This window comes from Anoplolepis gracilipes, unplaced genomic scaffold (genome assembly GCF_047496725.1).
Source record: "Anoplolepis gracilipes unplaced genomic scaffold, ASM4749672v1 Contig26, whole genome shotgun sequence".
NCBI lineage: Eukaryota > Metazoa > Arthropoda > Insecta > Hymenoptera > Formicidae > Anoplolepis > Anoplolepis gracilipes.
Genome location: NW_027328677.1, coordinates 141,475 through 159,673, shown reverse-complemented (window position 1 = coordinate 159,673; position 18,199 = coordinate 141,475). Strand labels below are relative to the sequence as shown.

General features: G+C 36.8%; 1 protein-coding gene across 1 annotated transcript; it reads left to right on the top strand.

Moving 5' to 3' along the window:
• Window positions 1–15,865: 15,865 nt before the first annotated feature.
• On the top strand, window positions 15,866–16,831 carry LOC140675984 (uncharacterized). The gene has a single exon (XM_072910570.1). The coding sequence runs from the start codon at window positions 15,866–15,868 to the stop codon at window positions 16,829–16,831; it is 966 nt and encodes a 321-aa protein (XP_072766671.1).
• The last annotated feature ends 1,368 nt before the right edge of the window (window positions 16,832–18,199 follow it).

Below are 18,199 nucleotides of genomic sequence, written 5' to 3'. Positions count from 1 at the left end.
TAGAGTGATCAAAGGGTACAGGGTTAGGAGGGAGGGGGAATGGGATGAGGAAAAGATTGGGATAGAAGAGATTAGGGGGATAATAGGGAGAATAAAAAATGGAAAAGTGGCAGGGATAGATGGGATACCAGGGGAAGTGTGGAAGTACAGGGGAGGAGAATTAGAGAGATGAGCATGAAGATTCTGTAATAAGGTGTGGGAAGGGGAGGAATGGCCAGAGGAATGGGGAGAGAGGGTGGTGATACCATTATTAAAGAAGGGGGAGGGAGATAGGGTGGGGGACTACAGGGGGTGACGTTGATGCCAACGCTGTATAAAGTCTATGCGACAGTGTTGGCGGAAAGGCTAAGGGAAGAGGTAGAGAAGAAGGAGATAGTGTCTCCAAATCAGACGGGATTTAGGAAGGGGATGGGAACGATGGACAATGCGTATGTGTTGAATTATCTGATAGGAAGGCAACTGGAAGGAAGGAAGGGAAGGATGGTGGCAATATTTGTAGATTTAAAGGCGGCGTTTGATTCAGTGAATAGGGAGGTTTTGTTGGAATCGATGAGAGGACGAGAGGTAAGAGAAAAACTGGTAAGGAGAATAGAGAAGATAATGGGAGAGACAAAGAGCAGAGTGGGACAGGCGATGGGGAAGAGTTTTTGGACTGGGAAGGGAGTAAGACAGGGATGCTCTCTGAGTCCAATGTTGTTTAATATCTTGATTGCGGACTTGGAGGAAGAAATGGGGAAAGTAAAGTGGGGAGGAGTGATGCTAGGGGGAAAGAGGGTGTACACATTAGCATATGCGGACGATTTGGTGTTGATTGCGGAGGAGGAGGAAGGGATGAGAAGTATGATGAACAGGCTGGAAAAAAAAGGCTGGATAGAAAGGGGCTGGACGTAAACATAGGGAAGACGAAAGTTATGAGATTTAGGAGAAGAGGGGAAGAAGAATGACAAAGATAAGTTGGAGGTGGAAGGGGAGGAGGTGAAAGAGTACAAGTATTTAGGGTACACGCTACAGAAAAACAGTAGTCAGGAGGCACAGGTGAGAAATAGAATTAGGAGGGCGGCAGTGTTAATGGGACAGGTATGGGGGATAGGAAAGAGGAGGTTCGGAGGGAACTGGGAAAGGAGGATATGGCTTTTCTATAGGTTGATTTGGGCAGTGTTAGGGTACGGGGTGGAGATATGGGGATAGAAAGAGAGGAAGGGGATGGAGAGGATACAAGAGAGATATCTAAGATGGGTTCTTGGAGTAGATATCAGGACGCCGGGATATATGGTGAGAAAAGAATTGCAGAGGGAGAAACTAAGGGTGAGAGCGGAAAGAAGAGCATGGGATTTTGAGAAGAGGTTGAGGGAGGGAAAGGGAGGGGAGCTGGCGAGGAGATGCATGGAGGAGATGAAGGATAGGAGTAAGACAGGGGAAGTGGGCTCAAAGTGGGAAGAGGAAAGAGAGGGTTTTTTTAAGGATAGAGGGATAAGAGTGATGGAGGAGAAGGAGGAGAGGGGGAGGATTAGTATAAAAGAATAGAGGACAGGGATAGAGATGAACAGAGGAAGGAAAGAAGGGGAAAGATGGAGGAGGCAAAATTTAACAGATGGTACAAGGAGGTGAAGGGGGAAGGGATACCGGGGTATCTGAAAAAAGGATGGGAGCAGAGCAGATGGAAAAGGGTGGTGAGGTTTAGATTGGAGAGCAAGATAAAGGAGAGTAAATACTGGGAAGAGGAGGCGAAAAGACGATGCAGAATATGCGGAGGGGAGACTGAGACATGGGAGCATGTGTGGGAGGGATGCAAGGAGTGGAAGGTGGGAGAGGGAAGTTGACAGGATAATGTGAGATGAGTTTTAGGAGAGGAAGGAGAGGGAGAGGGATGAATGAGGGAAATTGAAAAGGAGAGGGGTATAGGGGGGATGGTGGAATGAAAAAGAATGAAAAAAGAGGAAAGAATGAGAATGAATAGTAGAAGAAGGGAGAGAATGGTTCGAGGGGATGAGAATAGTTAAGAAAGAAAGATGAAAGAAATAAGCAAGAGGAAGGAAGCAGAAGTCCGGTGGGGGGAGATGTGTGTGTGTGTGTATAAGGGGAGGTGTGAGCAGGAGGGAGCCAAGAGGGTTGCCCACGGTCGCAGGCCCCCCAGGAGATAGGTTAAGTTAGTGATAAGTTAGGTTAAGCTAGTTTTAAGGTAATTTTGTAAGAGTTGAAAACCCCAAAGGGAATCTCTCTCTCTCAATAAACAAACTTATCTATTTATCTATCTATCTATCTACTTATTATTTTGGACATTCGTCAAAAGGTCTTTTTTTGGTAAAGGAAATTAATCTTTATTATGCGGATAGGATCAAGTGCGATCTTTCAACCGATGCTTTCAACTGATAGAGGGATTAGAAGTCACGGAGAGAATTGAATTTTAATATTACATAAATTTATTCATAGTTTTGAAAGTATATTACATCAAATTATTGCTAAGTTTGGTTATAAATGTGTGTATATAATATGTGTATACATGTGTTTGTAATTGAATTATAATTATTCTCTAATTTGTGTTTGCGTGAGTACGTGTGTGTGTTAATTGCGGGTGTTACATAAGTACGGAGGTCATCACCCAGAATAATGAAAGGGAGAGTGAGAGTCTAAAGTTTTATGTTCTGGGTGGAAAGATTACATATTTTATTTTTGTTGTAATAAGAAAAAAAACTGTGTGCGTGTTTTTCTGATTCTATCTAATTAAGTTCGCCTTACTATTTTGGTGAAGTTTTACGTTCGGTAGTTTCGTGGTGTTCTCTTCGTCTCGGTGTTGTTCTGCAGCTGAGCGTTGAGGGTTGTGCTCGTGGATCATACACTGAATTTGCGAGGAGCGTCTCAATTGACCACGTTGTTATTGACCACAGATACTTTTGACCACGTTGCTTTTGACCACGTTGCATTTGACCACTTTGCTTTTGACCACGTTGCATTTAACCACGTTACGATTGACCACGCGTTGCATTTGACTACGTAGCTGGTCAATATTTATGTGGTCAATCGCGACGTGGTCAATCGCAACGCGTGGTCAATCGCAACATGGTCAATTGCGACGTGTGGTCAATTGCAACGTGGTCAATTGCGACGCGTGATCAATCGCAACGTGGTCAAATGCAACGCGTGGTCAATCATAATGTGGTCAAATGCAACGCGTGGTCAATCGTAACGTGGTCAAATGTAATGTGGTCAAATGACTCCCACTCGAATTTGCGTTAAAAGGAGAGCCCGAACGAAAGTTAAGTTTCCGAGGGAAATTACTGGTACAACACTACTGACTATCGACACCGAATTTCTGAGATGATTGACTTGAAAAGTTCTAAGTGCTTGAAGAGTGTTAAGAATAATGTTTCTAAGCGTTCTCGAATTTCTTTCTTTTTATATAATTTTCCTGAGGCGTGTTGGGCGGGACCACGTATTGAGATTGGTCCGAAGGTATTTTTTCTCCGCCTTGTTTTGGTCGTTGCTGAGCTCGTGAAAATTAGGAAATCTTAGAATTTACTCAGCTGTGTTTATTGTTCGGTTACATAAGAGATTGATAATTTGTCGTTGGTCCCTTCTGTACTCGTTTAGAAATCGTGTCTAAATATTTGAGTTACGGTGTGGCAAGAACGGTCTATTTATCGTGCAACTTTTCCTTATTACTAATTGGGCGGTCATCATTTAATCTACGTAGTGACGAACCGTAATGTGTTTCATCATCGATCCCTTCTGTATTTGTTCGAAAATCGTGTAATGTTTAAAGTGTTATTTGACAAGAACGGTCTGTTTGTCGAGTGACTTCTCTTTATCGCTTATCAATTAATTCTTATGAGAGGAAGAAACGTGGAGCCGACAGGACATAACATTACAAATAACTTTTTCTGGGAGATAGATTTTCTCTTCATTTGCCTCTAATAAATCAACTTCTTCCGCTTCTGGAACCTCATATTTATCGTAAAAATCTAATGTTTCTTCCTCTTTTAAATGAAGTTTTTCACCTTTTATTTCTAACAGCATACGTTCAATTTTTTTTTATTTCTCTTTCTTGCAAAGTTATCGGAGTTTGTTGATAATTCAAAGCAGTAAAAGTTCCAAAAAGTAAAAGCATTACGTTGTATGGATTTAACTGCACCATTCTGAAATATTAAAATTAAATATATATCTCAAACTTTCATTATATATAAAAAATAATACATTTCGTAATTAATAAAATTGTCTTTTTATGATAGTTATGTCATGTCTTACTTTCTCTTGTAAAAATATAATAAGGCAAAATAAATTAAGCTATTAAAACATAATAATAATTTTGTATTTTGTGTGTGTTGTGATGATAGAGAAACCACAAAATATTAAAATAGGTATTCTAAAATTTGAAGTAACCAAAAAATAATTTTATAAACAGAAAATAATGGTAAATGTCTAAAATAGCTACTGGAGCAAAAAATCAATTTTTTTCAATACCAATCAACAAAGCTATTATGGAAATGGAATGTAGAAATGCTTTTAAGGAGGGGCAAGTCTTAAGAAGTTATTGAATAACAAGTTATAAAAATAGGATATAAGGTAAATATTCACATAAGGTCAACCCTTTCAGAAATTAATGACCTTGACATATATTATCAAGATCACTGTCCTGAGTAACGTTTAAAAGGTTTTAGCCATCGCTCGTTCTTTGTTAGAAAGTTATAAATAAAAAATGTTTCATTTCAAAATGCCATATTTATTGCTTTATCTTCATATATATCTTCAATATTTTCATAATACACACACACATACACGGAGGGGGAGCAAGGGGGGCCTTTGGCCCCCCTCCCGCACCTACCCCGTCCACCTCGTTTCGCATGTACGTTGCAAGACAAAGCAAAGTTTACATAAGTTTGTAGCTTTTCACGCAAAGCGAGGTGGACGAGGTGGGTGCGGGAGGGGGGCTAAAGGCCCCTTTGCACCCCCCCCCGTGTGCGTGTGCGTGCGTGCATGCGTGCGTGTGTGTGTGTTATGAAAATATTCCCTGGTCCATATTTATATTATTCCATGCAAAATTTTAAACTACGAACGAATAATTATATTCTATTAGTCAAACTTCTTTTGTTAATAAGGAGGAAAATAATAGTGCAGATTCTGCCAATAGAGATATTATATATGTATAGAGCACGGGAGTGCTATGCTAGCTCATGAGTGGATGCGATAGCGAAATAGAAGGAGAACGCTGCATATGGGCCCCTGCTGTCCTTGTCTATCGCGCATGCGCAAGCTGATACAAGTGCCCCTCTCTTTTGCTCACAGAATAACAAGAGTAACATTTTTATAACGCGTATACGCGATAGACAAGGACAGTAGGAGCCCATGTGCAGCGTTCTCTTTCTATTTCGCTATCGCGTTCTCGGCCCCTTCCCGTGCTCTATATCTAATATCTCTATGATTCTGCCTGAAGATTGAACTGGAAAAAAGCGACTTTATAGTTTTGCATATGAATAGTGAATTAGATAATTTACATATAATGTAATATGAAAAGGATTTCAGAGATCTGTATAAGATTGTTGACAATTTAGTTGTTGTTTCACTTTAACATATTTTACAGATATTAATATTTTGTGGTTTATGGCAAAACAAATTGACATACACAATTTGCATTCATACGCAAAAATATAACGTCGCTTTTTTCCAGTTCAATATTTAGATAGTCTGTACTATTATTTTCCTCCTTGAGTTATAAACAAAATTGTTTGTCTGAAATATGTCACTCTTATAAAATGGATGCAGATTGTGTATGTCAATTTGTCTTGCCTGTTAACTACAAAATATTAATATCAGTGAAATATGTTAAAATAAACCAGCAATAAAACTGTCAACAATTTTATACAAGCCTCCGTAATCTTTTTCGTACCATATATGTAAGTTTTCTAATTTACTATTTATATGCAAAAATATAATTCACTAAACATATACACATACAGGATGTCCCCGAATTGCCAGATCAACACTCGTGGGTAGATAGAACGTGTTAAACTGAAAACAAAAGTCTTATATCATTTTGCTAAATTCGCAATAATTAATGAGATATAACTTAATAAAGATCGGTCAATCCGTGCCAGTATAAGCGCGCGGCGCGAAGAAGCCTCCTACTTGTTACTTGATACTAGATGCGCGACGAGACAGTAAGCGGAGCAATCTACAAAGGGCGTACTAAAAGAGACACGTACAGTGCGCGCTGCGTTTATGTCTTGCCGCGCGCCTAGTATCAAGTAACAACTGGGAGGTTTCTTCGCGCGCTTATACTGGCACGGATTGGCCGATCTTTATTAATTTATATCTCATTAATTATTGCGAATTTAGCAAAATAATATAAGACTTTTATTTTCAGTTTAACACGTTCTATCTACTCACGAGAGTTGATCTGGCAATTCGGGGACACCCTGTATATAATTAATTCAATCGTCAGGCAGAGTCTACGCTATTACTTACTTCCTTGATTCATAAAGGAAATTGTTTGTCATGTCATTCTCATAAAATGGATATTGATTGTGTAAGAATATGAATAGTGAATTAGAATACATATAACGTGGTGCAAAAAGGATTAGAGGTCTGTATAAGATACAGAGGTCTGTATAAGATTTGTTGATGCTTTATTTTAGTATATTTTAACCTGATATGTTTTGTGATTTACAGAACAAATTGGCATACACAATCTGCATCCATTTTGTGAGTGACATATTTAAGACAAACAATTTCGTTTATGAATCAAGGAGGAAAGTAATAGTCAGACTCTGCTTGAAAGTATCAAAGATTAAACTGATAAAAGCGACGTTATATTTTTGCATACATATATTTGTGTTAGAATTATCTAATGTATAACAATATTTTTTTTCATGTATAAAATTTTTATATCGCATAAAATACCTGATATAATAATAATAAAATTTTTTCAAATATCATATGTTGTTAAAAAATTATTGCGATATTCCGTCATTATCATATTCATAACACTAATGGAACATTTACTAATCCTGTTTGATATCCACGTAATAATAAAAATAATGCCCTTTATATTTAAATATTCTATATAATAATTAGTAATAGATATTCACAATCATATACAATATTAAACTTTAAATTTTATGAAAATAACATAATAAATATATAATTCAAGAGATTCAAGAGATTTTATATCCTGTAATTATTTTACGTCCATAATTTCGTTTCTTTGAAAATTACAAAATTATTATTTATTGACCTATTATATTTTGTTTAACATATATCAACACATGCTTTTTATTGTTCAATGTAGGATATATTTTTTTCTTTCATTTCCATGTCAATAAAATAATAGAAAAACTTGTCAGTTCTATTAATTAATATAAATTTCTTACCTAATTAATATTAATTTCTTGTTTTTTAGTTTGTATCTATTACATCTACATGTATACATATATATACAGGGTGTCCCAAAAATGCCAGTAAATATTTTAATGGCAGGTTCTTTAGAATATTTTAAGACGCAAAGTTTAATACAAAAATGTCGAGGCTACAATAGTTTTCAAACTGAAAGCAATTATATTTCACAAATGATAGGGCTGAGATTTCGCGCTCTCAGGTGCGGCAAAATAACAAGTGATAAAAAGTGCTCCTATAAATAGCGCTCTTTTCACGATATTATAAATATTATGTTATCACTTATTATTTTTCCATACCTGAGATTGCGAAATCTCAGCCCTATCATTCATGAAATATAATTGCTCTTAGTTTGAAAACTATTGTAGCCTCGACATTTTTGTATTAAACTTTTCGTCTTAAAATGTTCTAAAGAACCTGCCATTAAAATATTTACTGGTATTTTCGGGACACTCTGTATATACATATACAGGGTGTCCCATAATTTGAACCATCCGTCAGGTGGGGAGCGTCCCGTTTGACCACGTCACGATTGACCACAGCCACTTATATCGACCAATGCTTAGAGTCATCAGCAACGATTAATCAATCAGAGAGCTTCATTTTAAACTGGCCAATTGACGACGTGGTCATCAGCAACGATTAATCAATCAGAGAGCTTCATTTTAAACTGGCCAATTGACGACGTGGTCAATAGACTCCCCACCCGTCAGGTGTATGAGTATAGAGTAGGTTAAACTGAGTAAAAAAATTATTTACCATTTTGCAATTTTCGCAATAGTTAATGAGATATTAATTATAAGAGATCAGCCAATCGGCGCCCGGCAGGAGCGCGTGGCACGAAGAAGCCTCCCACTGTTACTTGATACTAGGCGCGCCGACGAAGCGGTGGGAGGAACGTTCTACATTGATAACCTGAAGAGTCACACACAGTCACATAGACACATCGTCGGCGCGCCTAGTATCAAGTAACAGTGGAAGGCTTCTTCGAGCCACGCGCTCCTGTCGGGTGCCGATTGGCTGATCTCTTATAATTAATATCTCATTAACTATTGCGAAAATTGGAAAATGGTACTATAATTGTTTTACTTATTGTCAGTAAAGTCGTCAACTCCATTAAATTTTTCATTTACAAAGTTTGTACATCTAAAATGTTATAAAACACATTCCTTATATTTTGTTAACGTTGAAACATTTAAAGTATTTGTAAAATTGGAACAAATGTTTCGTTATTACTCTACTTTTTTTAAAGATTTTCAAAATAAATTAATAAATCTTAATTGGACATTGTATCTAAATGCTCAATTTATAAAAGTTATTAATGATAGTTATATTTTAAATTGTCATAATTTATATTCTAAAATTATAAAAAGATTTATAGTTTAGAGATTAAAAATTTATAATAAAAAAAGAATTGTATGCAGAAAGGGATATGATAGTAAATCTATGACAATGCATGCTGTATTTTAGTGATATATTTGATGATATTTTATTTTTGTGATAATATTAATTTTATTATTATTTATTTTTTTTTTATTTTTTTTATAATTTTATTTTATTATTTTTTGATAATATATATATTTTTAAATATATATTATAATATTTGTGATAGTAGTTTATGTTTTCTCATGAGATACACAAATATTATATATTTTAGGTTTTTATAATGCTTGTGATAACAGTTTGTTTTCTCATGAAAATAAAGCAATTTATTATTTCATGCTTTATATGTTCATTTTTTTATTTTTATTTTATTTTGTTGCAATTAATAAGGATTAAATTTGGTAAATATTGACAATAACGGACCCAGTTTTAATCACCTTGACCTTGATATATGTTGTCAAGATCACCTTCCTGAGTAATCTTCAGAAGATTTTAGCCGTCGCTCGTTTTTTATTAAAAAGTTATTAACAAAAAAGTTTTAAAAATTATACAAATATAAATAATCAGAAAAGCAAACATATATAATGAAATATATTTATTATAGTACATATGTTATTATATAGAAAAATAACTGAGAAATATATCTCGTGATATCTGCGTGTTTATGTTTTCGTATGAATCGTCTCTGTATTTACATTAGCAAGGATACATTGTGTCCGCATACTATATGATCGACAAGTACACTTAACTCACTTTTTTGCTGTGGCCACACACACACGCACGCATGCACGCACGGGGGGTGGGGTGCAAGGGGGGCCTCCCGTCCTCTCCTTCCCGCATCCACCTCGCTTCGCGTAGAAAATTGCAAACCCAAGTGAACTTTGCTTTATCTTGTAACGTACGTGCAACGTACGTGCAATGTATGTTGCAAGACAAAGCAAAGTTCACTTGGGTTTGCAACCTTATACGAGAAGCGTGGTGGACGGGGTGGGTGCGGGAGGGGGAGGGCCGGAGGCCATCCTTGCACCCCTCCGTGTGTGTGTGTGTGTGTGTGTTATGAAACTAATTATATTTAATTCTTTGTGTTTGTATTAAAGTAAAGAAAATTTTGTATTTATAATAAAAAACTTCTATATAGCAACGATTCACTGCTCCAAATTTATTTTTGTTCATATATGTATCAGTTTTATATCAATATTACTTGTTTATCTCTCTTAATATTCAAAATAGTTGCTATATTTTCTATACTTTTTTTATTAATAACTTTTTAATAAATAACGAGCGACGGCTAAAACCTTCTGCGGGTCAGTCAAGAGAGTGTTCTTGACAACATATGTCAAGGTCAAAGTGATCGGGGCTGGGTCCGTTATTGTCAATATTTACCTTCAATTTAATTAAGGATTTTATTTAATTACTAAAAATTAAATATAAACAGTTTTTTATTATATATATTATTTTGATGTTTAACATAAAAAGATTATAAAATTTAGTTCTAAAACATTTATTTTTTATTTATGTTACTGAAATATAATGTTTATGCTAATAGTAAGGTTAATATGATTCAAATATGAGCGGGAATTGCCCAGATATAGAGGACCAATCAAAATTGGATATCATATGCGAGACTCTTATTAGAGGCTCTCTAGGTCGCACCTAAATCGAGGACATGACTACTCTCAGGCTTCTCTCTGCTATTACATTTCTATATAAAAATAACATTTGAGAATGTCAAAAAAACGTTCGAGAATGCGAAGAGGACCTTATAAGCAGTACCTGCGGCACGTTAATATTCCTATTCCATCCAGCACATTTTATTGATAGAAGTGGCAAAAAAAAGAAAATGATCAAAATCAAATAGTAGTTCAAAATGAGTTCATTGACTTATTTGCAAGTTTTATTATATTGATGTAACGTGTAAAATACTCAATGATATTAAATAATATTTAATCATAGAACACCACTTTAAAGTTGTTTGAATTCCGCGCCTCCTCCGGTAAGAGTCAAGCGTGGTATCCATGGTGTTAGCGCTTGTTGAATCGAGGCGCTTTGAGTCGATTTCCTCTTTTTTCAATAAAAGCTCTCTCTCTCTTGCTTCCTCTTCCGCTTGATCCTTTTCTCGGATACGTATATATCTTTTTGACGATATCTCGAAAAGCTGCGCAGCAAATCTCTGGAATCCTATAGAGGATATTCATTCTTGGCTGGAAAGATCTCGATCGCCTAAAGGACGCTTTAGGCGATTTTTACGAAAAGCCCATTTAAAGACTTTCTTTCATTTGGCAAATTCAGGGTTTGTTCGACCGCAGGTTATGTAATAGTCTCTCCCAGGTCAGGCTACGCCTGCTGAATTTTTATCTGACGGACACCCTCTCATACTTTTTTCTTTTATATTTTCTAGACCATACTGATATTTTCAAAGATCATTCGAGATTTCTGTAAGACGTCACTTTGAGATAATATTTGTTCGAGTCTACAGAAAATTCGATGTATCAAGGAGACGTGATATGCGAATAGTTTTATTAAGATAATATTTGTTCGAGTCTACAGAAAATTCGATGTATCGTGGAGACGTGATATGCGAATAGTTTTATTAATATTCTTTTCTTTTCTTATGCTTTCTAAGAGCATTACGATAATAATTTTGTTTTACGTTACTTATTCATTAATTAATTAAGTTAGATTAACATATTTGAATAAATGTAATATCGTTTAAAGTGTATTAATGTTCATTGTTTTAATCACTCTTGATTTTGTATTTGATTATTAAAATATATTCTTTTAACCATTTGTTTATCGTTGATAACTCTACATTATATATTTGGTCCTTCGAGCCGGATATCGGGCGGTAAAAAAACAAAATGAGAGTCAACCACATTGAAAACCGACTCGAGCAACAGCTCACATTGCGAGACTTTATCGTAAACTCAGTGGATAATCTAACGAAAGTCGGATCCTCAACATCAAACATCACGTCTCAACGCGTACATGCTCGATTGTCAGCTCTCAAGGAGAATTGGGAAAAATTCTCCTTAATACATGATGCGATTAATCTCTCAATTACGAAACTCACTTCTAATGACAGTTCAAATAAAAACTCATATTTATTTCTCAGACAATATTTTCTCAGCTACATACGATTCTTACCTCGTGGCAGTCGACAAAATGAATTCCTTGCTCGATCATGACTCTGTAAGTAACAATCACATTCCGTCTACATCTCATACTTCTAGTATCCCTGTATATTTTCATCATGCGCGACTGCCTCGAATCGATATACCAAAGTTTAACGGCACTCCCTCAGATTGGTTATCGTTTAAGGATCTGTTTAGTTCTTTAATTCTCGCTAACCCAACTTTATCAGCCGTAGAAAAACTGCAATATCTTAAAACAAGTCTCATTGGATCCGCTGCCCATCTATTAAAAAATACGACTCTCACTGCGGAGAATTTCCAAAAGGCCTGGGAAGCACTGATTGCCTTTTATGAAAATAAACGACTCCTAGTAAATTCCGCATTACACTCCCTTTTAACATTAAAACGTATGACAAAGGAGTCCGCCAGTGAGATGGAGCAACTCTACACAAACATCATGCAAATCCATTGCACTCTTGAAACACTGAAACGCCCGATACATCACTGGGACGATTTTTTTGTGTTTATTGCGGTACACCGTTTGAATGCGGAATCCGTGAAATCATGATAGCATCACTTAGGCTCGTCAAAAGAGCCCCCCACGTGGACACAGTTCAGCGATTTCCTAATTACGAGATTATTATCACTTCAAGCTTTTGAAAAATCTCGAACTGGTAAGTCAAACACAGCATCTGGCCAACAATCATTTAAATCTCACTTTCAGGGAAAATCAAAAGATAAACATTCAAAAAAACCTAGCTTGTGTACGTTGTGCTCCTCCAATCACTACATAGCAAGTTGTCCGCAATACAAAGAAAGGAAATCCTCAAAAATTATAATCTTTGCTTTAACTACCTCGGATCTCATCGAGCATCAGCCTACCGCATAACAAAGCGATGCCTGAAATGTGGTCAAAACACCATACCACAATCCATCAAAAGGAAGCCGCTAAACCCTCCCTCTGACTCAACCTCGACAACACCCTCGGCATCAGCTAAAAACTCACGTCCTTCAAGTATCATGTCAAACTCAATCAACTAATTCAGGTGTTCTTCTTGCAACCGCTCAGGTTTTGGCAATATCATCGAATGGAGAATTCATCAAGGCTTGTGACCTTATCGACCAAGAGTCAGAAATATCTCTTGTTACGGAACGGCTGGTTCAAATGCTTCATCTCCCAAGAATATCCTCCAATATTCCTCTCACTGGAATTGGCGCACAACGGTCAAACACTACCAAAGGTCTAACTCACTTCACAGTTAAATCAATCTCATAGCAATAATTTCGAAATTAATGTATCAGCATATATCCTTCCGAAGTTGACTTCCTCTCTTCCATCAATTAACTTTAAACAAATACATTGGCCTCACCTCGACGGAATTACTCTTGCGGATTACAATTATAAATCTCCAGGAGCTTTTATTGACATCATTTTAGGATCCAATGTTTTCCATAAAATTATCGATAACGGATTTATCAAAGAAGACGAAAATTCCCCAATAGCACAATTGATTAAGTTTGAATGGATTATTTCTGGACCTGTAGTCAATCATCCTCCGAATGAATTGCACGGATACCACGTCATGATTGACAAAGAACTTCATGACGTTCTTCAACTATTCTGGCGAGTTAATGAAATCCCAATGGCATCCTCATCATCATTATCTAAGGAGGATCAAGAGTGCGAACAATATTTTAAATCCATGCATTCCCGCGATAATCAAGGACGCTACACGGTTCGCTTACCATTAAAAAAATCGATTAATTCTTTAGGAGAGTCTCGCCTAAAGGCAATGCGGATGCTTCATCGATTATCTAATCAATTATCAACCAATCAAGATTATGCTCAAGCTTACTATGAATTTTTACAAACCTACGAAAATTTTGGGCATATGGTGCAAGTTCCTCCTGCTCAACCAAAACCGAAATCGGCTTATTATCTTCCTCCTCGCGGAGTTTTCAGGGAGAATAGTTCAACAACGAAACTTAGAGTCGTATTTAATGGATCAAGCCGAACCAGTAGCGGAATCTCACTGAATGACTTACTTCATACGGGACCTAAACTACAAACGGATGTCTTTGAGGTACTCATCTGGTTCCGTCAATTTCGATATGTCTTCTCATGCGATATAGAGAAGATGTATCGACAGATCAATGTTCACCAAGAAGATTGGAACTATCAGCGTATTCGTGGAAGAATCAAAATCACGAAATTTCAACATACCAGTTAACAATCGTAACCTACGGTTTAGTTTGTGCTCTCTATTTAGCCCTACGAACGATTGCTCAATTAGTGGAAGATGAGGGGAGACAGTTTCCTCTCGCAATTTCTCCACTTACTCAAGGGAAGTATGTAGACGATATTTTCGGAGGCGCTGATTCTGTCGAGCAAACTAGAGATATCCTCCAGCAAATCATTTCCTTGTGCATGGCGGGCGGATTTCCGCTTCAAAAATGGACGAATAATGACACAAGAATTCTCAAATCCATTTCGCTCAATCACATGGTAATCCTACATCCATAAAGTTTGAGGAAACAACAACTGTATCCATTTTGGGTCTATGCTGGAAATCTGTCACCGATTCTTTTCAGTTACAACAATTCTATTCAACGATCAGGCACAACAAAACGCATTATACTCTCCACAATTGCTAAAATACTTGATCCGCTCGGTTTTCTCGCTCCGGTTATAATTACAGCAAAGATTTTAATCCAAGAACTCTGGGCAATCAAGCTTGGTTAGGATGATCCGCTGCCTTCGCCAGTTGTAAGAAAATGGACTTGTTTTCAAGAACATATCCATGATATAGCTAAACTTTCTTTTCCCAGATGGATCAAGCTCAAACAACATCAGGATGTCGAAATCCATGGATTTTGTGACGCATCGCAACTAGCCATGTGCGCTGCTGTTTATATTAGAACCAAGCAAGCAGATAATTATCATACTCATTTAGTTTGTGCTAAGACGAAGGTCGCACCACTAAAGAAAATGACCATTCTTCGCTTGGAACTCACGGCAGCTACTCTCTTAACCAGGCTAATCTCCAAAGTTTTGAACATTTTAAACATAAAACGAATTCCTGTTGTAATGTGGACAGACTCCGCGATTGTTCACACTTGGATTAATAGTCATCCTTCAAGATGGAAGGAATTCGTACACAATCGGGTTTGTCATATCCACGAAACACTTCCTCAAGCAATCTGGAGATTTATCCCCAAACACCAAAACCCTGCTGACTGTAGAACTCGAGGATTAACGCCCGCATAACTCATTCAGCAAACCTCATGGTGGATAGGACCTCTCTGGCTTTCTGAAAAATCTACAACTTGGCCGAAAGGACCGACATTGTTGAATCAACGAGAAAACCTTGAAAAAAAACCAATTCAAATACTTGTTACTAATTGTCCAAACACCAATCTCTGGAATATTATTTATATAAATATTCAAGTCTTAACCGATTATTAAGAATAACTGTTCTATGTACACGCGCCTTATCTCGTTTCAAAGGAAATCGAACGAATCTATTAAATCAACCGATCACAACTCAAGAACTGGAAAACGCCAAACTCTACTGGGTAAAAGAAATTCAGCAATGTGCTTTTCAATAGGAAATCAAACTTATCTCTAATCAACAACTGCTTCCTCGATTAAATCAACTTCTACGTCTTACTCCATGGATTGATTCTCAAGGACTTATACGAGTAGGCGGTCGACTTCAGTCAGCACCCTTATCTGCCTTTCAAAATCCGCATTTCAAAACATCCATTAATTTTGCCTCGCAATTCTGCACTAACCTCCTTAATCATTTCAGATGCTCACATTAAAACGCTACATGGAGGAACCCAGTTAACTCTTTCTTTGATTAGAAGCGAGTTCTGGATCATTGGAGGACGAGCACCTGTTCGATCTTTTATTTTAAAATGTATAGTGTGCTCAATATCGCCAAAGACGAGTTCATCAAATAATGAGACAACTACCTGCGGAAAGAGTAACCCCATCTCGTCCTTTCCTTCACTCTGGCATTGATTATGCTGGACCGATCATTTTGAAAAACTGGAAAGGAAAAAATTCAAGAACATACAAAGGTTACATCGCCCTATTTGTGTATTTATCAACCTTTGCTATTCACGTAGAATTGGTTACTGATTATTCGACTGAAGCATTCATATCAGCCTATAAACGATTTGTGTCAAGGAGAGGTAATTGTGCTACTCTAACTAGTGACTGCGGCATCAACCTCAAGGGAGCTGACAAGGAGCTCCAGTTTGTTTTTTTCAAGTTCAAAGGAACTCGACCGCCTTTTTCATTATTATCAAAGGATGGCACTCTATGGAAGTTTATCCCTCCAGTCACACCCCATTTCGGAGAAAAATGGGAAGCCGGAGTGAAGTCGGTGAAATACCACCTGAGGAGAGTAATAGGAAATCAAATATTAACTTACGAAAAGATGACCACCTTTCTAACGCAGGTTGAAGCCATACTCAATTCTCGACCACTCTGCGCACTCACTGATGATCCTGACGATTTGAACGTTCTCACTCCGGCTCATTTTCTCATTGGTAGCTCTTTGGCGACAGTCCTCAAACCATCACTCGAAAATGTAAAAATTTCACATTTATCTCGATGGCAACTCTCAAGACAAATGTTTGATAGTTTCTGGAAGTTATGGTCTAAAGGATATCTTCAACGGTATCTCTCAATGTACAAATGGAATCAACCATCCCCGTCTTTACAAGAAGACATCCTGGTTTTAGTCATGGATGAGCGATATTCTCCTGTCACGTCCAGTGACGTTCCTTGTCGATCTTTCCTCGGAGAAGACCAACGAAGGGTGCTCTCTATTTTTATGGGCAACCTGCAATGCACCGGTTATACCCAGGGACGCCGAGAGCTAGGATCTTTTATTTCAGTACAGGTAGAAACGGATTGACACAAGGTGAAATGAAGTATTTATTGATTTATTAATATTATATTTTTATTATGAGTAGTACATAAGCCTGTATATTTGTTGAAAAAAAAGAATAAAGATGGTTATAATAATTCTTGTGTGTATATTCCTTGTGAGTGATATTATAGAGTCTGCGTACTTGACAAGACTTCAGAAATAAAGAATAGTTACAAAATAATTAATGAAGAACTTACTTTGTTGGAAAAATGTTGTTAAGTATAATCGTAATTAAGTAAACGGTTGTCTATTAATAAATTATTGAATTCTATTTGAAAATAAGAAAAAAATCGGAATAAAGTTGATGGAACAATTCTGAGTTTGAATAATGACGCGTCGCCTTCAGATTACAAGCTGAATAGCGGCGTGTTGCTTTGCAAAATCTATAAATATCTTAACTTTCTTTGTTACAAGATGATTTAAGGTCAGAGGGATTGGCGATAAATCTTTTATTTATTAATTCTCCGATGGTAGCAGGATTTATTATTAAAGGACGGGGACCTATATCGGTATCGATAGGATGTATGTAATTGTTTTTACAATCTATAATATAAGAAGAAGATTCTTGATTGGAAGAGGAAGGTTCGATAAGAGGAATTTGTTCGGAATCGGTTGTGGAATTAGAAAGACAGTCGTTTATAGCTTTAAGAAGACGAGCTTTCAATCGCCTTAGTATATGTTTCCTACCAGCACGTCGGGTTTTTGGCATACTCAATTTCAGTTTATGTTGTTTCCACGAATCCTTCGCATAAGATTCGTATCGGCAGTCAAGCTGAATTTATTACCGGGGATCGTGTGTCATAAGATCGTGCGGCTTGGAGAGTATCCTTATCCAGCATCTGAACTTATTTGCACAAATCCGGTTTAATATTGCTGTATAAATTTGATTTGATAAACTGAGTATACTGGGTAGATTTTAAGACTTGAATACTCTGTTGCAGTTATTTATTCTATTTCGGTTTAGGTTGCTTTCACTAATCTCTATGTACGAGGTTGGCTTCGGCAATCGTAAATCGAACCTATCACCGGGGATTGTGAGTTGTGAGATCGTGCGGCCTGGAGAGTATCCTTATCCAGCATCTGAACTCACCACACAAATCCGGTTTAATATCGATAATTAATAAGACTGAATCTGCCGTGAGATCGTGCGGCCTGGAGAGTATCCTTATCCAGCATCTGAACTCACTGCATAATTCAAGTCGAATGACTTTAATTAATCTTGAAAGAGTTGGATAAACTCGTATAAATATAAATCGAATATTCAATTATTTAACAAATACGTGCTGTAGTAAATTTAAGAAAAAAAAAGAAAAATCACTGTCACTCGGTGTTACAATAAAACTCTGTTTTCCA

Excerpts from the sequence above, each read along its gene's own strand:
- LOC140675984 (XM_072910570.1), top strand. The coding sequence starts at position 15,866 with ATGAGACAACTACCTGCGGAAAGAGTAACCCCATCTCGTCCTTTCCTT.